At 36.8% G+C, this 25951-nt stretch overlaps 2 protein-coding genes across 3 annotated transcripts; one reads left to right on the top strand and one right to left on the bottom strand.

Moving 5' to 3' along the window:
* Positions 1 to 14168: 14168 nt before the first annotated feature.
* On the top strand, positions 14169 to 22280 carry gucy1b2 (guanylate cyclase 1, soluble, beta 2). Its single transcript, XM_056735495.1, has 16 exons — positions 14169 to 14180; positions 14500 to 14556; positions 15623 to 15696; positions 15774 to 15868; positions 16517 to 16677; positions 17147 to 17246; positions 17371 to 17561; positions 17702 to 17813; positions 18364 to 18467; positions 18575 to 18791; positions 19098 to 19418; positions 19534 to 19682; positions 20371 to 20517; positions 20600 to 20754; positions 21005 to 21192; positions 21335 to 22280. Exons 1-16 carry the CDS (start codon positions 14169 to 14171, stop codon positions 21550 to 21552), a joined length of 2301 nt encoding a protein of 766 aa, XP_056591473.1. The 3' UTR covers positions 21553 to 22280.
* A 144-nt stretch (positions 22281 to 22424) lies between these two features.
* plekha3 (pleckstrin homology domain containing, family A (phosphoinositide binding specific) member 3) lies at positions 22425 to 25932 on the bottom strand. 2 transcript variants are annotated; one of them, XM_056734123.1, is made up of 8 exons: positions 25557 to 25932; positions 25097 to 25213; positions 24809 to 24964; positions 24416 to 24552; positions 24140 to 24310; positions 23809 to 23855; positions 23596 to 23705; positions 22425 to 23352 (listed from the first exon to the last, which is right to left on the bottom strand). In XM_056734123.1, the coding sequence occupies exons 1-8, from the start codon at positions 25594 to 25596 to the stop codon at positions 23231 to 23233; spliced, it is 900 nt and encodes a 299-aa protein (XP_056590101.1). In that variant the 5' UTR covers positions 25597 to 25932; the 3' UTR covers positions 22425 to 23230. The 2 variants fall into 2 exon arrangements, with proteins under 2 accessions (XP_056590101.1, XP_056590102.1); XM_056734124.1 differs by having other exon boundaries at positions 23809 to 23852; positions 25557 to 25931.
* Between the last annotated feature and the right edge of the window lie 19 nt (positions 25933 to 25951).

The raw sequence follows: 25951 nt of genomic DNA, 5'->3' as shown, positions 1-25951 counted from the left end.
TAGATTCTGAGAACTGTAACTGATGACACACTGAGCTACTATGTTGTGTCTAGACTTGTATAATTTGACAGTTTTACAGTGACGTGATGTGCGTGTGTGTGTGTGTGTGCCACTTTCCTCTAAAGACCCTGTGATAATTTATTCTTTTAGTTTTGTTATTAAAGTCCAGGGTCATCCGTATTGTGCACTGTGTACTGAGTTTGTCTGAGGCATACGGGGGTGTACTGATGTCATTGCTTTCCTGAAGAAGAATATAAAAGCATATTGATTTGCTGCCTGTATGGAAAGTCATATCCAGGCACCACTCCTGAAGCTGAATAGCCGAAGGACAAGTCCATGGTGGAAGTGATGAAAGCATTAGAATATTGTGCCGCAAAAGACAACTCCCACAATTGATCTTTTTGAAAAAGAAATGTTTTTACCATTTACATCAAGGCCAATGTCAAATAAACAGCCTTCACAGCCTCTAACACCTGTCCCCTCCCCCCAAATGAAGCAATACACACATGCACATGTACACGCACACACACGCATTTGTAATTATGTACCCAATTGAGCTTCTGTGCAAAGTCAGCAGGTCTAACCGCCAGTTTCTGCACAAATTATTTTCATACTTGTAATCTACTATCAGACTGTGACTAAATTAAGGCCGTGGTCATGTTTTGTTGAGTAACTTTAAGGGCCAAAGCTCACGTCAACATTTCAGATCCAAATACACACAGCACAGTTTCTTATATGCAACAAATGCAAAATGTCATATACAACCGAACTAACCAATCCAAAGACTTCAGATGGTAAAAAGCATGTTGTCTCAAGGCATTCGTATAGGCTTATCTTTCATTTACTGTACAAACAAAATCTTTTGAGTTAGACAATCAAATAATCACAAGGCTAGTGTTTACATGTCACCGTTTAATTTTGTTCTCTTCGAGGATAAGAATCAGGACCTTGATGTAATAATGTAGAAATGATGACATAGACCTTATAAAACATTATGGTCCTGTTTCACAGACTGGGCTTAACTTAAGTCAAGACTTATTCTCAGTGAGGCTATTTAAGTTACTTATATACAAATGTCTTTGTTAAAACCCTTTTGAGACGAAACAATGGCACCGACATATTTTGAGATGTTTTAGTGCACGTTTTTTTCAGTTAAGACAGCTCAAACATTCCTTTTAACCTTAAACTATATAGCTTTAAGCCTTTTCTGTGAAACCGGGCCTAAGTGTGCCATCTTAACATACGTGATTTATAAAATATCAAGAATATGTGTAGTATATAGTGCAGTGCAAAGGATTTTACAATCCAGGCTGTATGAAGTAAAACGTAGAGTTTACCGATTTTCTAGTTCAAATCCCAAAAATTCACATAGACAGCATGTGTGTTGTAGGGGTGTCACATTATACAGTGTTTGCCAATAACCGTGATAAAAAACGCAAGTATCATTATTGTGTTAATTCTAAACATAATATAAAAATATCGTAAATAATTTAGAACTTGTTCAAAGTTGTACCTTAAGAGCCACAATGGTTGCAAACTTTCTCTAACATCCCTTCATTCGAATCTGAGATTTGTTGGCCGATAAAGGAGAAAACACAGAACAAACAAAACTAAAGGTGAATTTGACCTTCAGGCAAATGCTGATCAAACCAGCCTAATGTGTTATAACCATATACATTATATAATTCATGAATCAGCAATACCATACTAACAAATTGTCCTTTAGTAAGACATAATGCCTTACCCTAACCCCAACTTTTATTAGAATATGTAGAAATAATGCAACTCTAGATACTGTACTAATGTCTAAAATGAGCGTTTAAATTAAAGAAGGACCATCAGCGGAGGCCTGCGTATGTTTGAATTCTAGAGTTTATCAAAAACTAGTTACTGCATTTTCAATCATGGCTCCCTTCATTGCAAGGTCATGGCCATACTGGATGATTTGTGGTGTGAGCGAGCACATATGTTTGTTCATATCTCCTCGTGCCAACATCTGCACTTGTGATTAGGCAGCTGTTTCTGGTTTCGAGAGTCCAGACTAACTTCTTGGACTGATATGTGTGGATTATGATGTCAATAAACGCGATAGAAAGTTAGTGAAGTGATTGAGATGAAAAGTTTCTAACGATATTATAATAATAATGACATTGATTTGTTTAGCAATTTTATATAGCTCAAAGTGCTTCACACGCATAAAAACTGCTGTTTCAAAATATCATAAATAGAATATAATAAAAACAGTCCAACAGTATCATATGTATTTTTCTGCAGAAGTAACTTAAAAAGCATGTCTTTACTTTCATTTTTTATAATTGCAATATATGTATAAAAATATACTGTGCATACTTGTTTTATTTTTTTATTCATCTTGTGTAAACGTAGAAGCAAATGTTTGTTTGTAGAGATGTTCTCGTGGTCAATGGTTTGTACAGTCAGCATAGAGTGATGGTGTTTGCTTAAACTTCTGTGTGGAAACTCAATCCACTCCTAGCGTAGCTTTGCCTCCCTTTACTGACACATAAACAGAACACAGAAACAGCCCAGCAGGTTGTCATGACCCACTGAGAATAAGAATTTGGCTACATTTTCAGCAACAGCCTTGAAGAGTTTGAAAAAAACAAAAGAAATCCTCAACGTTTGCATTTTCGTTTCTTTTCTGCACAGATTTGCATCGTGCTTTGTTTAATTTTGATGTCACAACACATTCAGCTGATAAAATAAACGATGCAGTGTGAGAAACATGTAGCCTTGTGTCCTGGACACTGAAAAACAAAGAATAACAGATCAGGCTAGTCATTGAAAAATAATTTTCATTAACTCTTTTTCGGTTTCTAGCTGGATTGTGTTATGAGAAGTTCTGTCTGTTACTATAGTAACTAACTCGAATTTCTTCCTGTCTACCTCTATGACTTTACCCATAAAGTGATGTGGCCTTGTGTCTAAGAGAGTTACAAATTGAATACTCTTTTTTTCAAGGGCTTCTGTCATTCTGTCTGTGGCTTTAAGAGGTATGGGAGAGGAAATTCATTTGACATACTGTGCTCAGATAGGAGTGTTTAGTGTGTGTGTGTGCGTGTGTGTGTGTAACAATAGTTTATCTATACATCTACACAGCTTAACGTCTACAGTAATAAAAATGTTTAATGCATTAATGTTTTACAAAGAAGCACTAAAGAGAATGCATCAGGAATTTATTAAGGAGTCTATGTAAATTTCTATTTGCCATGTCAATTTCTATTGCTTAAATTAATTAAAACCTCTTTTAGGCTGCTCGCGTATGAAAAAATCATATTGTCGATTATTCACCTCAATATTGTTATTGGTAATACTTATTAATAGTTCTTCGATTAATTATATTATTAAAAGAAAGCATAACTACAGCAATCAGAGCCATTGAGAGAGAGATGCCTCAACTCTGTCCAATGGAACAGTTTTTTCACAGCAATGGCGGCTCATGGAGCCTCTAAATAGTTCTTGGAAGATACACACGGAGCTGCGGCTAAACAGATCGATTGAGGTAAACTTTTAACACATTTAAACACGTATATCGTTTAATGTATCAAAGTAAATAATTAAAATAACAAAAGACGACTATCTAAAGGCTCCATGAATAATGTGACGCACAAAAAACTCTGTCTCAATGGCTCTGGGGAAAATAGAGAATTTAAGACAATTTAATTGGCTTACACAATATAATTATTCAATGCTTAACAAATAATTATCAAAAGTTGTGATTTTACTCAAATATACAGTATGTCATCTTTTTCTAGAGTGGTGCGTGCCAAAAAGTTATCAGCAAGAAACTGAACTGAGTTTGAAAAGTTGCTTTGAACGAGTCATAAGATTTAAGGATGTCAAATAACTTTTTCAATGCAACACACAAGCACAGTAGTAAAGAGGAGACGATTTGAGCATGTTTTGCAGCAACACACAACCTTTCAGTCATCAATTCGACCATGACCTCATACCAAAGTAGACTAAAGTGAAATGTGAGGCAACCAACACCAACGGTTTGGCCAAAATAAAGTGATGAAACAGGCCTATGACCCCGAGTGCAACAGCAAATCAACAACTGAATTGCTGGAACAGAAAGAAATTAATGCGTTCGAATGTCCATGTCAAAGTGTAGACCTCTAGTTCATTGAGATGTGGCATGAACATCTGCCCTCAGTCAAACATCAATGAACTGGAGTTAAAAAGAAGAGCGGGCGTAAAAACATTCAAGATGCCCAATGCTTTACATTGCACATTCTGACAAAAGATCATAGCAAATAGATGTCTGAAAACTGAAAATATACAATATAATATAATATAATATCAATTATCATAACTACATTTTTGTCAACATATTTATGACATGTTTTTAATTAAGTATTATGTTAATGATGGCGCTCGGCTGTCGTAAAAATGCTCACTCACATTTACTCAAAACGCACCAGCGAAAAAAAAATGTATGATAAAGAGCATCAAAAATCATTATTTATTCACCCTCACAGTATGTTGTTTAAAACCTGTATGACTCTTGATACACAAAAGAAGATATTTTGAGAAATGTTCTGTGTACATACTATAGAAATTCAATGGGGGCCAATGTTGTTTGGTTACCAACATTCTTCAAAAGAATCTTCTTTTGTGTTCTTCAGAAGAAATAAATGTATATAGTTTTGGAATGACAAGAGGTTTGTAAATGATGAAATCATTTGTATTTGTGGTTGAACTATACCTTTAAGGGGTCAGATATGTACTTCTTCAATAAGTTAAAAACTGTAATTTTGTATCTTAACCACTTCTTGAGATATTTAAAGCTGTATGCATAGAAATTCATATGTTTCTGTTTCATTTATTAAAATGTTGTGCTTGTGTGTCTTTAAATTCTCCACAGATGAGCTATGTTGAGTGTTGACCTCCTTCCGTTAGCTGGTCAACCTCAACAAACAAATAAACTGTGATGCTTTCCTATGTTTGCTTTGGCTGGCCGATCTGTGAGGTCTGATGGCTGTGTTGGAAGAGCGTTCCTCTGGAGGGCAATGACCATGAAAAAGACCAGTAGCATCTCGGTCGCCCCCTTTGCTCTCGACAGAGATAAGAGGTCAGTGCAGTTGCAGTGCTTCCGAATATGACATGAGTAATGCAAGAGGTGAGATAAGCCAGTCACAAAAAGGGTCAGAATGAGATTTGAAATAGATGATGGCATTTGTGAATAACATGAAGCTGGAATCCGGCGCATTTAGCTCCAGAACACTCTTCATGTGTTTTAAACTTGTTCTCAAATATTACTCACCCTCATGTCATTGCAAACCTGCATGACTTTCTTTCTTCTGCAGAGCACAAAAGAAGGTATTTTGAAGAATGTTGGTAACCAAAAAACATTGGCCACCAATGAAGTCTGTTCCATGACAAAACCATTCCATGACAAAACCACAGAGACACATTTCTCAAAATATCTTCTTGTGTGTTCCACATTCAGGAATCAGAATCAGGTTTTGAACAACATGAACCCGGTTTACTTGAGCAATTGTGGGAAGTTCACCACGACCCTGAATCACTAAAAATGTTTCTCTGAAACTTGGAAGCTTGAAAGCTGCTATGATGTTTCTCTTAATACTTTCTCTCACTCATTCTCACATACGCACGCACTTACACACACACAAGCTGGTTTTCAGGGACGTTCAGAAGCAGCAGTGTCTGCTGTTTCAGCCCAACTCAAGGTCAGCACACAGGCATACAAACACAAGGTCGGTCTGTTCACAGTACATAAAGGAACAGATGCCAAGCACATGGGTCCCTCCCTCCACGACTAACGCCACTCAGCCTGCACCCACACGTCCACCGGTTGAACGACCTGGCCTGATGGCTTCTGTCTTTTAATGGACCACCGGGGTTAACGCACAGGCTGAGTGATGTGTCGTGTTTGTATGTGTGTGTGTACATGGGATTTGGTCATTGAAAGTAAAGCAAATGGACCATTTCTACCTCGAAACAACCCCACGGACTCATTGAGTGCACAAGGCCTGCCCTTTCTCCGGCTTTTTTGTCGCTCTTCAAGTAAATGATATATCAGGGACATATTCTGCTGCTCTTGGTCTCGGAATAAGAAACTGAATGCTTGGCCTTGGCATTGTCTTTCGTACTAAAGAGCAACACTGGGAAGTATCTAAAGTAGGACAACTTGTTTTACATCACAAACTGAAATTCTTAAAAAAACTGATGTATTAAATCTATGATGACGGAAAATGAATGAATTAAAAACTACTGCTCGGTTTCGCAGACAAGGCTTTAGACTAGTCCCAGACTAAAATGTAAGTTTGTGTTGTCTTAACTGAAAATAAATTGCACTGACATGTCTTAAAATATGTCATTGCCATTGCGTTGTTAAGTTTTATTCAATTAAGTATTGATTAAATAAATAAAGGGTGAAAGAATTCATAAAAAAAGTCAAACAAAACAACACAAACATAACAGCTATAATAATATATTAATAATTATATTAATAATTTGTACTATTATTTATATTTGATTTAAATTCATGTTTGCCTGACATTATAAACTTTATATATATATATATATATATATATATATATATATATATATATATATATATATTATATAAACCTTAATAATATTCCCCACATGCATTAGGTTGAACTAGAGGTGTCTGGTTTTTAAACCTTGGTTCAGAGCAGTGCACCTGAAATACTTAGATGACCTAGCAGTGAATGTAGTCATTTAATTTAGCAATGCCAAGTAAAAAATCATAAAAACAAATTAAAAACAACATAAACAAACATGACACATTGCCAAGGCCATGTAAATAATTTACCATTCCCATTTCCTCTGTGTAAAAATCTCTTTCAGTTGCATATGAATAACCGAAGCTATTTTTACAGGAACATTCACCGCTGTTTAGATTATTTCGCCAGACAGAAAACGCTTAGATGATTTACTTTTGCCTTTCCAAACCTGTATGACTTATGAACACGCAGAACACGAAATAAGATATTTGGAAGAATGTCAGTGACCAAACCACATTAATCTTGAATTCCTTTGTATGGACACAAAACCCCTGAGACACTTATCAGAAAATTTACATTTTTCACATTTGACATTTTATGCATTTGGCAGATGCATTTATCAAAAGTTACTTACATTGCAGTAACCTATACATTTATACTTAGGTATATGCAATCCCCTGGGATCGAACCCACTGCAATGCTCTCCCCTCTGAGCTACAGGAAAGCTTCGTTTAGTTTTACTGATTTTGAACGACGTGATATATAAATGATGACTGGATATTTATTTTGGGTATCCATTTAGGAAAATTCTTATAAAGTCTAAATTTCATCCTGAATAAAGGACAAAATATTATCACTGCCTACACAGCTACTGTATATGTAACAATGAATATCGGAGATAGCTTTTACCCTTAAATGTCTCAGTTTCTGTGATCATACCATCACTGTTAACCATGTTTTTTCATTTAAAAGCTGTTAAACTTCTCTCTCCACACCGTCTTTAAGATTTTCTCTTGATCTCAGGTTACCCACAGTTCATCTGGCTCTGTGCCTCTCAATCACCTATCTGTCTCTGCGGGTGGAAAATCTGTCAGCGGGTGCTGCATGAGATTGATAGCCGTGGCCTTAGCTGCTGCAACTCTGCCACCACGGTCCAACAATTTTACATATTAATTTATGTTCTGCAGAGTTGTAATTGAGAGAGGAGGAGGAGGCAGACTATTTGCGCAGAGATGAGAGCCCCTCTCTATATGATTCATGACCCCTTCATCACCTTTTGTAAGGCCCATTTAAACAGAACATGTATACGTTCCCTTCCCAGGTGAAAGGAACAGGGTCATGTTTGCATAAAAGCCTAAATTATAGGCGGAGTTATATGCAGAGGGTATAGCCGAAAGGATTGTGGGAGGAGAAAGAATTAAATAAAAATTGTTTTATTGAAACACTAAAATTGAGTTATTTACATGTTGTTTATTTTTTTAAGATGTGTCAGGATAAATTAAATATGTGTCCAAAACTGCCAAAAGGAATAGTTGACATGTCATAGATATAATGGTCATTCTCAGCTAAATTTTGTGTTAGATTATTACTTCTATAATTAATTTGAAAAGGCTATTGCAGAACAAAAAAATAACAATTTTAGTAACAAAATTCAAGGAAAATAACTACTATATTCATTACCGTAATCCGTTTTCATAACAACGTTCCCAACAAAGTACCATTAGCAATACTAATAATAAAAAAAATAGTATATTCTATTTTTAATAATACTATTTATTAATATTATAAACAAATTAATAAATTCATGCTTGCCTGACTACATTATGTTGAAAGATTGGTATTTCATAAACCTTAGTAACATCTTACTTACAGGTACAGTATATACTTATAAATTTAATAGAACACGGAGTCATTTTTGTAGTACCCCTCAGGTCTGGTGGGCTTTGTAATAAGTGACACATTTCAATAGGGACATCTGACAATCTCATCAAATAAACTTTTTTTCAGATATTAACCAAGACATCTTGGACAACAAAAATGGATTACAAGAAAAGGTTAGAAGTGCTTTCAGAACATAGGTACCTTTTATACTTTGACATTTAGAGTTTGTTGCTTTAGATCTAGATGTATTTACCAGTGAGATTTTGATAATCCATTGTCTCAAGGTCTCACTGCGTAGTGAAGGTTGAATGCTAGGTAGCAGCGAGAGCCTTGAAGTTTTCATTGACTAAGAAAGTGTTCGCTTTGTTCTTGCACTTCTCAATGTCAGCAGGCAGTATAATGTTTGCCACATTTTTTTTCCCATATTGTCTCTGCTGTGTCTTCTGCTGATGTAATTACAAACAAAAGCATAGGCCAAGGTTGCCGGATCAAAACCAATGTAAAGTGTTTTATTATATAGGCTCTCTGAATACATCTCTGTGCTTTTCTTATGGAATAAGTTCAAAGATGTCTAAAGAGCAAAGCAGCATACGATTTTGTGATTTTGCTTTAAAAAATATTATTAATATAATGTTAGGATAAAAAAACAATTTTCCAAAAGGATTGAAAAATAAGAGGCTTTGATCACATGAACCGTACAAGGAACAGTCATTTGATCTGATTCAGTAACAACAAGTAATAGTATTCAGATGACCATACTGTATATAGACAACTTTTAAACAGTTTTTTTATCACCCATCACATCAAAAGGTCCAACATGAAGTTGTTAATGACAGAATCTTCTCTGGTCCTTTTAAAACTTGTTTGATCTGACTGACATAGCACAAGACCAAACATTAGATTCAGAGAGGGAAACAAACTCTCTTTTTGTCTCTGCTTGTACTTTCAAAGCATAAATCCGGTCTGTCACCTGTAATGAAACTCATTTGCTGAACTGAGGATGTGAATGAGGACAGACAAGGTCAAGGCCAAACGCTGGTGGAGACTCCACTGTGACATGATTAACTGATATTACATTCTGTGCGCTTGGCCTGTATTCAAAATGTTTTTCCTCTTTCTTTCACTCTCTCTCACACAAAACCAAGGCATGAAAATAAACACATGGAGAATTTTGATTAAATTCTCCTTGAAGAAAGCATTTCTATACACGCAACCTTGAACATACCCTTAAGACAGCACACAGTAGACGAACTCTTACGGGGAAAAAACCTTTTAATGAGTCTGTCTTTCAGGCGTGTCCAAGGCTCAATCTGATGGAGGGAAGACAGAGCAGGGAAGAAAACTGTTGTAATGAGAAGAATCAAAAAAGCACCTTCTAGGTTTAGATCCTGAGTCCTTGCTCTCTTAACCTGCATCGATATCATCTTATGGCTAGGAAATTACTTTATGAACCAATAAAACACAGTTGTTTTTCCTCTGTCGGATCGTGTGTCGAAACTCATTTATGTCTCGTACATTTTCCCTTTGAATTTGTTTTTTTCTAGAGCCTTGGTTTTTGTGTTCGCAATGTATTGTCACTAAAAGCACAAAAGTCCAAAGATAGCTATAAGTGTCACTTTGGAGTCAGGGTTGGACCCTTGTACCTAAATTAAACTTCAATATCAACTTTGTATGTAAAATACAGATATTCCATTTGACTGGCTTGGTAGCAAAACCTTAGCAACCACTCACAATATCTGTGTGATATTGCACATCATCCAGAGCAGGGTTTTAGATTAAACCCAGAGATTTTACAGAATAAATTACATTTAAATATCACTGCTGACCTTCTTAAACCTTGTATCTCCATATTTCATGATTTGTATTTTTTAACATAAATCATTATTATTAGTCACCCTTTATGTTTGACACTTGGTTTTAAAAATATCTAAACAATACGTAAAAAGGGCATGTCAGCTTTGACAACACAGTATTTAATAATTTTAAAAGTACAGTTTTTTTTTCACTTTTAATTAAAAACAAAGATATGTTACAGTGGAAATACTATGGATTCCATTCCATTCTAAACTTTTTTTCCTTTTTTTTCCCTTTTTTTTCTTTTCCAAAATTGACCTATTGCCGTTTCGTTCTTCACCAATTAGTCTACTGAGGCAGGTCAGCCTTCAAAAACATGTAAAAAGAGTTTCCATCATGAACATTTCTCCATATGTGATTGCACATTCAATTATTTCCTGCCGTAATTTGATTTAACTACGGCCACGTGGAAAGTTAAAGGCACGAATACGTGTTTTTCTGTGTCTTTGGTGTGTTATAAGTTGGCCATGCATGTATAAAACACGTAAAATTGCAAAAATTAAAGTGTTGGAACAAAAGATGCAATCTAAAAGCGAATACTCACCCAGACCTCTGCCTGAAACGCCTCGTGTAACACACACCCACAAATCTATGTCTGTTCGTGATATTATTTGACTTAGACCCCCCCCAAATGTATTCGCAAGTAGGGTGGGGATACCTGTCAGTACAATAGAGCTTATTTATCGACCTCATGCCGCATTAAATGTTGCTCCATCTTGGTAGGATGGCTGCTGGTGTGTTCAATGCAGTGTTTTGTTTTTCTAGTTTAATAAGGAAATATTACAATAGGTCGGTCTTTTACTCTGTTAAAAAAACTGCAATAGCATAAGTCCGAGTCATTCAAGAAAAGCCCATGGTTCTTTCGCTTTCAATTTCTCCATATATCAAACAAAACAAGTAACGGCACATATCAAAACAATAATAGCAGTGGAGTATTTTCCTCCCAAGATGGTGGCGCAACATGTAACATAGGGCATGACATCAGCTTCACATTCTCCTTTGCTTTGGAACCTGATGTTCCAAATATGGTAAGTATTATATTTCCGTCACACGCTCGCAGTATTCAACCAATCACTACTCACTGGTTAACTGGCCAATCATAGGTTTTCAGAGCAATAAGCTCAAATCGTGTATACACATTGCATTACATCTAAAACAAACGTGTTCGTTTCACCCGTGTCATATTCACCTTTAAAAGTGACAAACAGGTTTTGTACGTGGACTAATTACATCACGGCATGGCGTGCGTTTGTGAGAGAGTCTGAGCTCAAGGTCTCAATGCAAATGATTGGGGGGGGGGGGGCGTTTTGTTTCCAGGGTCCTTGGACTGAACAAACAAACCCCTTATGGATTGAATCTGGTGTCCTCAATCCTTTTTTAATGATCTGCAATGTTCTTCTGTCTTGTTAGATATGCAAATTGCAATCAATTCATATTTTTATTTATATTTATGAAACTTGCCACCTGAAATGCTCTTTGCTGCACAGGTGTTGCATTTCAGGGACTGGTTTACTTTTTCTTTGAATTAAGAATTTAAACCATTTATGCCGGCTTTAATTTGAACTGGTCTAATTTATTAACAGAGCTTATCGTAATATGAATGATTTACAGTTCTAACTTTCTATAAAAAACATAAAAATCTGTGTGCTTGGCAAAAAGGTTAACTGCATCTTAAAAGAAAGTCATAAATTATCTCGCAATATTTCTTAATTGAAAATGACCCGTGGCATTATTTACATCTGAATTTTACACAACTGCACACACACACAAAAAACAGCACAAAATACATAAATTACCAATTTCATACGTAGATGATTGTTGGCTGATCTGAGACCAGCTGATCACAAACCAACACAAGCAACGTAACACTGCTCATTATTGCCCTCTAATGGAAACTGAAAGCAACAGCGCACAACAAACTATAAAATGTTTTGGTCTAAACATCATGAACAAGAGCCTACCCTTAATAAATAACATTGTCATTTACATAATTATATTTATATATTTAAATTATATTTAGGCATTTGGCAGACGCTCCAAAGCACTTACATTGCTCTATCGTATACATTTTACATAGGTATTTGCAATCCCCTGGGATCGAACCCACAACCTTGCTCTTACCACTGAGCTACAGGAAAACTGTATTAGATTACATATTTAATATAATCTAAAAAATAAGGCACACATTTTGGTAAATTCATTTGTTAAAAGGTGCTAGTAAACGAATGTTGTTGTTGTTTTTTGCAGCACTTTTCTCATGTTTCTGTGGATGTCCTGAAATGGAGGAAAGTCCAGAATTTTGCAGACCTTACAGAAGGAATTCGCTGGCTTCTGGCGGACCTTTGTGTTTTACGCCATTCCCGATGATCCTGTTTAGATGGTGTCTTGTGTTCAGAAATCCATCTTGCTTCACGCATCTCGGACGTTGATCTGTCCGACGACATTTCCACCAGACATATCGTTGCTGGATCTCTGGAGTGCTCTTGTGTTTTCTCAGTTTGCACGTTACAAGACATGCTCCAGAGAGTAGGTTCACAAAACATCTGAGGAGAGAAAACAATGACCTTGTGATTTTAATGATCTTTGTGTACAATAGATAATATATTACGTTGTCATTCAATCCTGTTCATCATATAAATGTTTAAAGCTGTAATAGTAGCGCTGCGCAGACTGATCGGCGTATGACATCATCAAACTATCGCGAGAGTAATTAATTGAAAGAGTAATTTCAAGCGTGTAGTCGTTTAAAATGGGTTAATTATAGGCTAGTAGCCGAAATACTTTCTCAAAATATGACAGTAGCCTATACAAATATTTGGTCTAAAAACTCAAACGCTTGTGTTGTCTTCCTGGCAAGTGCTGAGAAATCAAGTAGCTAGTAACATCTCCTCTCTCTCTCTCTCTCTCTCTCTCTCTCTCTCTCTCTCTCTCTCTCTCTCTAGTGTGTAGATCAATTCTTTATTGTGTAAAATAAAATAAGTTTTTTCGATTTTTTTTTAACTCTGAATACATAGCTTATTAATATTTCAGACTGCTTTAGGCCAATAACTCTGAAAAAGTTTTAATTGCAAACCTAGGTTTTTGATTTTAAACGAAATACAAATTAAATATCGACAGATTTGAGACGATTGAGATCGAGATCATGACTAAAGCTCACTATAGGCAGCTGGTGGTTCTGAAACATTGTTAAGCGAATAGAAATTCCAGCTGCCATAATATCTTTATACTTTATAAAGGAGGTTAAAAGAGCAGAAGTTGAAAAATAATTATACTTAGCCTACCTTGATTTAGTCTTCTTGTCGTCTCTGTCTGTCTGTTTGTCTGTCAAAGTCAATATCGAGGCTCTCTTTGCCACACGCAGCTTTTTATTAAACGAGTTTTATTGCACCATAGGTGGATTTACTCCGCCACTGACAATAACTTGTGAAATAAAAAATCGCTCTTTATAGTGTAGTAAATGTCTTAAGATGCGCTCTCAAGCATGTGCATGCACGCTTTTATTGGTGTTACCTGCGGAGTTTTTAGTCATGGAGTTTCCACCGAAATTTCCCAGATCTTCCAAAAGTTTACGATTCCAATACTGTCTCTTAAAGATGTGGAATATAAGATTATAGACATAAGAAAAGTAGGGGAGACGGTTGTAACATGTTTTACATTTCTGTCTGCATCTTGGTGTTTTTTTAAGCCAGTGCATGTAAAAAGCAAATCCAACTACTTACATTTGTCTGCTATTAAATGACATAAATGTTATCTTTGCAACACAAACAGAAAAGGCATGGTTTAGTTTCAAACACAAGGAGTGAAATGTTACAATTCACCAGTCTTGGTTAGTGGTAACATAGCCTTGGGTGAGATGTAACATTATAATATCCATCAGAGTGATATGTAACAATGTAAAAAGGATTATGACTGATGATTATGGGTGTGTCTGTAAGTTTGTTACTCTGTCATAGTAATTACCATATTAAAATGAAACATGAACACTTGAACATTGTTTGTGTGCTGAGTCTTGTTGTTACAACTGACCCAGAGTCTTGTAGCCATGAATTTGCTCACCTTACAGCTAAAAGCTAACACATTAGCATTAACAACTTTTATGAAATAAATCTACACAGACACACAGAACACATAATTTAACTTTGATTAGTTTAAGAACAAATCAGGCATTGCCGTCAAAAGTTACTAAAAAACGTACTTTCTTACCTCAAATTAAGTTGTTCCCCTCTAACATCTGTTGTGTCTGCCACAGGGCTACTTTATCATGTGTGGAATAAGGACTAAACTAAGCAGGTATGAAGTGAACCAGGTGATTTATAACTAATTCCTGATTGCAGAGATTTGAAGGTACAACTGACCCATGTTACAACCATCCCTGGTCTCCCCTATTTCTACATTCTTACATATATGAATGTTGAAATAAAATAGGACGTTCAATTGTTAACACAAATACTCTTAGCCTACTGTTTGTTGTATCTGGTACCCCACTTTACTTTCCAAATTGTACGAATTCAAAAACTTTTCTTGACTATTTTTAATTAGCTACTTAAAGAATTTGTCCAATAAATTAAGAAAAATTCTGTTTCACTCTTGCTTCCTAGTCCTGTTTTGCACGGTACTTTCCAATACAAACAGCTTCTGGAGGTGAAAGTGAAAGCAGTTTTACACCTGCAGTGCAACAACAATTAACAAGTTTATACAAAAGTGCATGATTTCGTTCAGTACAATCAAACAGTTACCCGATGGGGTATTTTAGAATACAGTATGTTATTATAGTATCTCTGATAATTATGTGAAAAGGTTCTAACAAACACAATGTAGTTAAACATGTAAGGAAATACAACTAAAGCTCATAAGTATGCTAAATTTAGTGTTGCCTTGAATCTGAATATTGACAGGTTTGTGTGAGGGTAGGTTTAGAAAATACATTTGAATTGAAAATCATTGCTCCAATGAGGTCCTAGTAGTAATTTCAAAACTGTGTGTATGTGTGTGTGGTTCACTGTGTGTATTGTAGGCGGGTATTGTGTTGTATGTGTTGTGTGGGAGTGTCTGTGTATGTAGATTGATCTTTGTGGAGCTGCATAATCTATAGACCTCAAGTTAAAGGGTGTCTCCAGTTGCTCCAAATCACAAATAAATGCTTCACATGTGAGTGTAGAAGAGTCAAGAAAGTTTTGAGATAACAACTGCATTGAAGAAATGGTAAGTGCACTACTTTAGTAAATATTGTAGTTTTATTACAGTGCAAGACAAGAAACATACGTTTTTACGTTTATGACATTCACATTTTCCATGCTGGTCAATCGTGTACAGCAGCAACTGTATGTTGTGTGTTCCATCTGTTGCAAATGAAAAGTTTACTTTTCTCATAGTACGGCTTTATTAATACTTGTTTGAAGTCACTGGTCATTGAAAAGTTTGGAGACCAAGCATGGGAGAAACTGAGGTCAGTAAAACACAATCCAGTGTGTGAAATAAAAACATTTCTTTGGTGTTTCAATAACAAGAAAAAATCTTTCCTAGCTTAATGGCTGGAGTCCAGGACACGTTTATGACCTATGAAGTTTATGACGATGCCATCACTCTTCGCTTAGTACAAGAGGCTTGTAAAATGCTAGGTGAGCATCATCGCCTATATATTTTACATCTAATGATAACAATATATATTGTAACAAGTATCTGTTAGATCTGTATATATTCGGGTTTATTTGAAGCATTTGTCATCATTTGAATCTTTTCCTTACAAAGTTTTTTACTCTCCTTCAGATCCGTGTATAGGGGCATTGTCTGACAAGAATGTGTTACTTTTCAAAAAGTCCCTTTGAATGGATCCACTGTCATTGAATAAAGAGATGATAAGACCAGATAGAAATAAAGAGTAGGTAGCCCTGAAAGCATCACGGCTGAGTGTACCAACCTCGTATTCACAACGTCCTTGGAGACTTGTAGACATTGATCAAAGTGGCAGAGAGTGCTAACAATGTCCCTGCTGAAGATATTCCACTGAGACCTGGGCAGCGTGGTGGCTGCTGTCCTAACCTGTCCTCCAGTCTGCCCCTGAGAGCGACTGTACAAGGACAGGTGTGAATCTATGAGTGGGTCACACCTTAACATAGCTTGTCCCAAAGCAAGTTCTGAATGCAGCATGGGAAACAGTTAAGGGTCGACTAATAAGACAGCTGACCAAAATTTGAATTAAATGAGCAAAATCAATTGCACAAATATAATTCTTCTGATTTGAAATTGATTTTTTTATTCGTCCTTAGATGTGTCGTCTGAGGTGGTTTTAAAGCTGTTTGGAGAATACTTCTTCAGCTTTTGTAAGATGTCGGGATATGACACCATGTTGCGTACGCTTGGTGGAAACCTGGTGGAATTCATTGAAAATCTTGATGCTCTCCACAGTTATCTGGCATTATCTTACGAGGTCAGATTCTTCTCAATACCATAAATAATGTTAAAAAAAATTGTTTATAATTTTTTTATTCAGGACCAGTTGAAGTTCTGATGCAAAACATCATCTATATTATCTAAACAAGAGTCCTAAACTCTTTTTGTGGCTCATTGGATTCAGCAAACTTTTACCAAACAACAATGAAGCATTTTTCATTTGTATATATATATATATATATATATATATATATATATATTTTTTTTTTTTTTGAATAATATATCTTTTTAACCTATAATAAAAATATACTAAATAAAACATACAGTTACTTATTAAATTATAAATATAATGTAAAGTGTATAGGAGTTATATTTTTTCAATGATTTTACATAGATTTTGTTTTTATGTTGACACAATGCTTTGTTTTCCGAATATAAATGTATATAAAAAATGAACAGTGCTGTATCTTTATTGTACTTTTAATGTGGTCCATCTTTCTGTTTAGGCCATGAACGCACCATCCTTTCGTGTGGAACGGATGAATGATGGCCGAATTCTCCTTCACTATTATTCAGACAGAAAGGGCCTCTACCATATTGTGCCAGGTAAATCTATATTTTAGATGAGGTTTATTATGTTCAATACACCTCAGATTACCATAAAGCCATTCATTGATCCACATTTAGCACCTCTAACCACTTTTTTGTTATCTCTGTGACTTACATTCAGGCATTATAGAGGCTGTGGCAAAGGATTTTTTTGACAGCGAGGTGACCATGACAATTCTGAACCAGTCAGAAGAAGAGGAGCGTACCGGAAAGAAGGAACATGTGGTTTTCCACATGCTGCAGAAAGAAAAGGTGTCCAGAAGAAAAGCCCAAACGATTCAGAAAGATGAGGAAACAGGGGTTGACAGGAAAGTATGTATGTGATATTTTATACATTACCAGTTTTCATACATACAGAAAAAGATGCATTAAAGTAATGAGAATTTGGAGGTTAAAAAGGCTCCTTTTGTACTACAGAGAGTGTTTAACCGTAACAACTGATATATTAACAGGAAAATGAGGAGGCAATGAAGAAAATGAAGGACAGGTATGCCAACCTGGAGTTGTGTCCAAGGAAAAGATCTCCATGGGACATAGTGAGGAGCATTGTCATGCTAGGCCAAGGTTCGAAGGATTTTCTAAAACTGTTAATTCTTATTTTCACAAATTCAAGCCTCTTCTTTGCTTTAGTCATTTATCAAAGGTTTAATCTAAAGAAAACATATTAATTATATTTTACATATATTAACGTGGCTTAGTGGTTAGCACGTTCGCCTCACACCTCCAGGGTTGGGGGTTCGATTCCCGCTTCCGACTTGTGTGTGTGGAGTTTGCATGTTCTCCCCGTGCCTCGGGGGTTTCCTCCGGGTACTCCGGTTTCCTCCCCTGGTCCAAAGACATGCATGGTAGGTTGATTGGCATCTCTGGAAAAAATTGTCCGTAGGGTGTGAGTGCGTGAGTAAATGAGTGAGTGTGTGTGCCCTGCGATGGGTTGGCACTCCATCCAGGGTGTATCCTGCCTTGATGCCCGATGACTCCTGAGATAGGCGCAGGCTCCCCGTGACCCGAGGTAGTTCGGATAAGCGGTAGAAAATGGATGGATGGATGGATATATTAACGTTACTCGAGTGTCCTCGCAGTAAATGGGATTATCTTTGTGTCTCTTCCTATCAAGGCAATCTGAGAACTTCATTCACCCCCAGCTACCCTAACAAACTTTGGATTGAAGAGAGAGCCTTCTGTAATGCCTTTCCATTTCACATTGTTTTCGACCAAGATGTAAGGGACCCATGTATTTTTATAGTAATGATTTAAACATTGTTCAGCTTTGAGATAACATGAAATCCCTTTGAGGCTATAGAAATAATTTTGAACTTTCTGTTCAGCTGGTGGTGAAGCAAACAGGTGTGAACATTCAGAAGTTTGTTCCCGGACTGCAGACAGCAGGTATTCGCCTGGATGAATACTTCACCATCGTCCACCCAGAAGTCACCTTTAACATCCAGAGCATCAAGAAGTTTATCAACAGTCAATTTGTTCTAAAGACCAGGAGGGAAATGTTACCAGAGGTCCAAAAAAAACAGTCGACGCTCAAGCTGCGTGGTACAGTTTCTTAGAAAGTCAGCTGCAATAAATATTGTCACAATAGACAGATGTTTGAAGATGTGCTAAATATTCTTCTTGAATGTTAGTAAACATAAAATAAAGGTTTGATGTAAACGCTTATTGCTTTTTATGACTTGTCAGCAATTATGCAAACTGTATGTTTTATTTGGCATCATTAAAGCTTATTTAATGGCATTGTTTTGTCTATTGGACAAGTTGCTTCCTAGTGTATTTGTATTTTCTAAGGACTTAAGAAATCCATTATATGTAATTATGTGCATGCATATGTGTACGGTGTTGCAGGACAGATGATGTGGATGGAGTCGCTGAACTGCATGATCTATCTGTGCTCCCCTAAACTACGAAGCCTCCAAGAACTGGAGGAGAGGGGTCTCCACTTGGCCGACATCGCCCAGCACGACACCACACGTGACCTGATACTGCTCAACCAGCAGAGGCTGGCCGAGATCGAGCTCTCAAATAAGCTGGAAAGGAAGAAGGAGGAGCTGAGAATCCTCTCACGCAACTTAGAGATCGAAAAGAAGAAGTCAGAAAAACTGCTTTATGCTATGCTGCCAACGCATGTCGCCAACCAGCTTAAAGAGGGGAAAAGGGTTGAGGCAGGTAATGAATCCAAAGCCAGCTTTGAACAGACATTTATGCATTTGCTTTTTTTCTAAAGCAACTTGCAGCTTCATGCTGTTTCGTGCCTTTGAGTGATCAAACATTTTTGTTACAGGTGAGTTTAAAGTGTGCACCATCCTCTTCAGCGATGTGGTCACATTCACAAACATCTGCGCAGGCTGTGAACCCATTCAGATAGTCAACATGCTGAACGCCATGTACTCCAGATTTGACCGCCTTACAAGCGTTCATGGCGTTTATAAGGTATGTATGTGTGAGATCAGATGCTATTCCAACTTGTGCATATTAAGTGAACAATGTTGATTAAAATGAATTACACAAAATAACAAATAACTGTGGTGGTACTATAGGAGTACTATATAGTACATTCGTGGCATTAGATGAATATTGTGTCATGGTAATGAATCATATTATCATATTCATATTTCATGGTGTTTAAAGGGATAGTTCACCTTCAAACTGAAACTGAAACGGATTATTTACACACCCCCTTGTCATTTTAAACCTGCAGAACACAAAAGAATATATTTTTAGAAATGTTGGTAACAAAAAACGTTTTTGTTTTGTTTCCATACAATAGAGGTCAATGGGGACCAACGGTTTTTGGTTAGCAACATTTTACGAAATCTTTCTTTTGCAGAAGAAAGAAAAACACACAGGTGTAAAATGACAAGAGGGTGTTTAAATAATCACAGAAGTTTTGTTTAGAAGGTGAACTATACCTTTAAGTGGAACGCCAAGGTATCTCAGAGAATACCGTGAATGACATGTCATTAATGCATACAAAATGTTTGATATCTGTGTAGAATAAAGTAAATCCTTTATTAAACTCATATCATAATCTGAGAATTTAAGATTAAATAAATAAATAAAGGAAACACTTGAAAAACTTCTGAAGCGACCACTAAAGCTCTAAATCACATGACCCCAGGTTGAGACGATAGGTGACGCTTACATGGTGGTTGGTGGCGTGCCCGTTCCTACAGCCACGCATGCAGAACAGGTGTCAAACTTTGCCCTCGGCATGAGAATCGCTGCGAGGGAAGTGAACAGCCCCATCACAGGACAACCGATACAGGTGCCAATCCTGATTGTGTGTGTGTCTTGACAGCTGAATGAGTGTCTGTGTCAAAATTAACATGTTTATTGTCACACTGTAGATCAGAGTAGGACTTCACACTGGTCCAGTGTTGGCTGGTGTGGTGGGTGAGAAGATGCCACGCTACTGCTTGTTCGGAGACACGGTGAACACAGCATCCCGAATGGAGAGCCATGGAGTCCCAGACCATATACACCTGAGTCCTTTTACTTACAGGTGAACACCAGTCACTTACAGCTGAACATCTTTTGAAATCAATAGATATTTATAAGTAGAGATATTTTAATTTCTTAAAATGAGGTAACATCTTGAAAAAAGGATTGTGCCATAGATTTATTTAATACAGTTGTGGCATCAATATAAATTTGTAACAAATTAACATTGAGAATGTTCAAAAGGCAAAGTATCCGAATGTATATACAAACAACATTCAACAAGAGCTTTGCACATTCTTTCCCATCCACAGTGTGTTAAAGAACAAGCGCTATGAGATCAGTGAGAGGGGTGATATTGAGGTGAAAGGCAAAGGCCTGATGAAAACATATTTCCTGCTTAAGAATCTGCAAATGACTGATGAGCAGATCATGGGTCTGGTCGATGGAGAGACATGCGTATACCAGGATGACCCAGAGGACGTGACGGATGACACGAAGGGTATAGAAACTTTATAATAAAAGGCTAATTCATGATCAGAAAAATGGATGAAGCAGCATTACAATGCCTCGTTTTCTCAAACCATCTGCCTATTGTGTAATTCTTTTTGTTAATACACTGTAGTTTGATTTTCTTTTCACAGAGGAGATCCCTGAGGAGACACGTGATGGGCAGAACGCTGAAGAGGGAGAAGTGGTTGTAAATGGGGAAAATAACACCTCGGCCCCATCCCTCCGTCCAGACAACCTCACTCCAAATCAGTTAATCCAGTTTGACGTCACACCTGCATTCTACCTGGAACACCTACCCAATGGGCTTCATTCAGAGAATCTCAACACTAAATTTTGCGCTATTCTTTAGAAAGACATTTGTACTATGTTTTAAAAACATGACTTTATATCCAGTCTACTGTTTTTGAGGGCCAGTACAACATCCACCAAAATAAAAACTTGCGACACGTACTGTCGTGTTTTCCATCTAGGGTATTGTGTAGTGTTTAATGGCTGTTTTTCAAGGGCCGGCTGGGGATTTCTGCTTAGTGGACATCTGGGAAAGACAACCCTCCACGCTGAGTCCCAGCTCTCCCTGTGCACCTAGCTTCATTTGCACCTGCTGGTTGCCTGCCGGCGACGGGCAGCGGTTGAATAATCCTGCTGGGAAGGCTAATTTCCCCTTGGAAAACTTAATGGCATGGTATGGACTGTTTTCATGTGGAAATCAGATGACAAACATAGATGTCCAGAGGAATTGTGGATTGGTCAAACATGCATATTTCCTTAAGTTCATATGTGAACAGTTGTTTTTGATTATATCCATAAGGGTCCATAAGGTTATTTGTAATGAATAAGAAACATTTAAGATTCTATTTCAAGGTCAATAAGCAAAATAAAGTTTGAAATATTGACCATGTTAACTGTACAAAAGTTTAAATTTAAATAGAGTCCAACTAAGTTTTCTTTTCTTGAATCATGCAAATAATTTGCAGAAATCTAAAGAACATGCTGTCACTTAAAGCAAAAGGGTCAAATTTTCAATTTAACTGTACACTTTAAATTGTCATGATAAATGCCTCGGGTTCTAACTGTGTATGACGCAGGAATACCGCTACTGTCCCACTGAAACCTTCATCTCCGTATTTCGTGATTTGTTTTTATAAATCATCATTATTTGTCACCCTTTATGTGTGTCACTGGGTTTTGCAAATATCTTACCAATAACAAGTAGTAAAAAAGTGCTTTGTCAACTTTGTATTAAATAATTTAAAAAGTACAGTTTTTTTTCCATTTTCTGAAAAACAGCAAATTTTGACATACAAGGTTTTGGAAGGACAGCAACAACATGTATTTAATAAAAACAAAAAAAAATGGCAACTATATGAACATATTTCATTTGTAGTAGTCACTTCTAATGAAGCAAACTCAAACATGCTAACATCAAATAAAATAAATAAAATCTTGCTATATCTTTTTAATCTTTTTCCTTAAAATTACAATAATTAATAAATCAAATTCCACTGTGCGAGAATTAAGGCAAAAACAATTCTGGGGGAAACTCTAGTAACATAAAAATAAATAAATGTATTTTGCATCAAAAGCAAGTGAACAACATCGCATGCTGAGTGAATAAAAAAACCAAATCGTCAAAGTTAATGTCAGCATGACCTCTTGGCACAGTAACAAAAACCTTTTCTTCAAGGTTCCATTTCACAAAGGCAACTGCACAACACGTCAGAAATCCAGTACAAACATCTTTAACTCTTCACTGAAGGGATACAGCAATTATTATTTATCACAAAATAAGACAAAACCTTAGTAGCGACAAGGCAAACAAACATTTTAAAAAACCTGCAAGAGTATAAACATCCAAATCAGACTATTGTTTTTCTCTCGTTGTTTGTTTTTATAAAGTACAACCGAATTCTTCATGGAAATACAACAATACTGTGTAAAATCCCACTAAATAACGCTGCAATCTTTGACTGCATAGCAGTACGTGCTTTACTTTTTCCCCCGTCTATCAATCCGCTGCCTTGCTTGGTTCAGAGGGAAAGGTCAGATTCCGGGGTGTCAGTTTCCGAAAGGGACTTTGTGTTCTTTCCAACCTCTTCAGGGATACTAGGAGTGGAGTCGCCATTGACATTGGATTTGTGAAACATCAAGCCTTTAAGAGACAAACACAACACGCAGTGAAAATCTGTCCAAACGCTCCAGACATCCCTTTACAACAAACACACTTTTAAATATCTTTAATTATATATTGTACAGAAAATACGGCCGTTATTCATTCAACAGCATTCAGTGAATAAACGAGAAGAAAGTTTGGTAAGATGCTGAATGTTTTGGTGATTCAGGGTTTGATCTGTTTGTGTGGGCAATTAGGTACAAGAATGTGTGTGTGACTCACGTTCTGTCTCTTCAGACCCTCTGCCGCTATGAGCCTCTGTATCCGAGCATGTCCGTGTGCGTCTCTGGGTGGACTTCTGCAACGCCACACAGTCTTTAGGTAAACCCGTCCTTGAACAAAAACAGCATCTGTTGTTATATGCACTCAAAACAAAAGCAGCATAAGCTGTTTGTACTGAAAACAAGACGTGAGTCTTATGTAAACATTTCGTACCTTTCAAAGTTATAAGTGCCAGGATGGCTGATGGAGCGCTTCATCTGCTTGATACAGTAAATATACAAATGAAAACTACTTAAAATATAGAATCACCTGCTAGGTATCTTATCTTCGCATTTAAAATAATGTCTGGGTGATATCACAAAATAAAAGCCATTTGCTTATGAGATTTACCCACATTTTTGGGTATTTTCTAAATAATTTCACATGTCATATTACAGATGAATATCGATATAAAGAATGGAAATAAATACAATTTAATAATATTTTTTAGAAATATTTTTTATCCTAAAAATATAAATGATATCAAGAAAGTATGTATCTTTACACGGGACATCTGGACGGGAGAGGGGGAGACGGGTGACATATTGGAATCACAGGGGCTGGATTGCAACATGTCAGTCGTGAACTTTGAGTTGGCAATTTTCATACATTCTTCCAGAGTTTTGATGAAGGTTTCACAGGTGGCACTCAGTAATGAGGATGCTTCGTTGCTTGTCTGGAAAATGAAAGACAAAACGATTTTAAAAAGAAGATCCCTCTGATGACAACCAAATTTAGAAAGCCTTTCTGTCAAACCCACCCATCTGCAATATATACCAACCTCAGTGTTGGTCCCCGTACACACCCCTTCCTGGTCCACTGACTCCTGAATAGTGTGCACCTGCTGCATTAGTAAGTCACAGTAGAGACGCAGCTCGGACATCTTGGTTTTCAGTGATTCTGTGGTTTCTGTTAATTCTGCAGATACATCATTAGAAAAGGAAACAAGGTTGGTAATGGGTCTCAATACAATTTAGAAGTCAACCAGAAAACAAGCTCTCAGTATATAAAAAGACTTTCATGTCTTGTTCTATGAATTTCCCATTGGGGATTAACATCATATATGGCTCATAAAAAGTGCTACACATTTTACTGTGTGTTTTGTCTGTTGCTATGAGGAGAGCCAATGAATGATCATATAAAACAATAAAAATACAAGGATAAAAAGACACACCCCTTTCTTTTTTGATTCTATTGTCAATAAGTCCAGCTTTGGAACTCCCCAGAGCCACCAGCCACTTCTGCCTCTCCGCTGCATTTACAGCCTTAACATAAAAATGCTGCTCTCCCGGTATGATCAGCTCCAGCCGCGTCTTGTCAGTCGGATGAACTGGTGCAAACACAAGGAAGTCAAAAAATGTAAGCAATATCCAGCTTTTACAGGAATTCATTGTTTGAAGGGAAATGCATCACCAAATACACAACAATGAACTCCAAGTGTGCTTGAAAAAGATGATCTCACCTTTAATCTCACATACTGACATCTTAATACTGCCTTTGCTGCCTTTGCATACATCATCTTGAGAATCGTAGTATGAAATAATGCCATCATCCAACACAAACCATCTCGGCTGCCATCCTGTCACAGAACAAATTGTCATGACATTTTATCATTATCATATCATAAAAATGACAACTTTAAATTGATTTTCATTATTAACTGAATGCCAAGCTTCGTGCTTGCGACAGTCAGGTACCATGTCACATGACAGACAAGGAAGTTTAACAGATGACAGATTTGGTTAAAACTGTTACTATCAAAGCATACACAAAGCGTGAAAACAAAAGAGGGAATGCATGAAGCAATACAGCAAAATGAAATGAAGCTATGCTTGTGCATGCTTGCAGTGTCCTGCCTGAGCTCATTCAACAGTCTATACATTTCACTCTTTCATTGACAAATGCCAGTACATTTGTTCTACCTGTCATATAGTTTGTCCATTTGTAGAGTACTCCTTCCATTATTTCCCGAGCAAAAACACAGATGACAACTCTTTAAAGCAGCTCCAACAAAGCTTGCACCAGGCAGCTGCTTGTTTGCCCCCTTTACAGGATAATTAGCATGCTAGCCTCCAGGCTAACTCAAAGATCTCCAGGTAATGATCTTCATGGCAAAAGGTCGAGAGATTCGTAAAGAAATTACAGAGAAATGTTCTTTCACAGACATTCCTATCATTGTAACGGGCAACGCATGGTGACAATTTGTACTTAAGGGAGACGGAGAAAGATTAGAGATGAGATCACTCTGTTTACAGACCGAAGCGGAAGAGGCGTTTTGTTTAGCGATGATTCTTTCCTGTATAGCCCATCCACTCTA

Source organism: Triplophysa dalaica, chromosome 21 (assembly GCF_015846415.1).
Source record: "Triplophysa dalaica isolate WHDGS20190420 chromosome 21, ASM1584641v1, whole genome shotgun sequence".
NCBI lineage: Eukaryota > Metazoa > Chordata > Actinopteri > Cypriniformes > Nemacheilidae > Triplophysa > Triplophysa dalaica.
Note: the sequence above shows the minus strand (reverse complement) of the source record. Positions and strands in the feature narration are given on the sequence as shown.

Excerpts from the sequence above, each read along its gene's own strand:
- gucy1b2 (XM_056735495.1), top strand. Across the intron at positions 14,557-15,622 it reads GCAGGTATGAAGTGAACCAG|TACGGCTTTATTAATACTTG; the intron begins GTGATTTATAAC and ends CTTTTCTCATAG. Across the intron at positions 19,419-19,533 it reads GGGGAAAAGGGTTGAGGCAG|GTGAGTTTAAAGTGTGCACC; the intron begins GTAATGAATCCA and ends TTTTTGTTACAG.
- plekha3 (XM_056734123.1), bottom strand. The coding sequence starts at position 25,596 with ATGGAAGGAGTACTCTACAAATGGACAAACTATATGACAG. Across the intron at positions 24,965-25,096 it reads GTCAGTATGTGAGATTAAAG|TTCATCCGACTGACAAGACG; the intron begins GTGAGATCATCT and ends TGTTTGCACCAG. Across the intron at positions 24,553-24,808 it reads TAGAATCAAAAAAGAAAGGG|AATTAACAGAAACCACAGAA; the intron begins GTGTGTCTTTTT and ends ATGTATCTGCAG.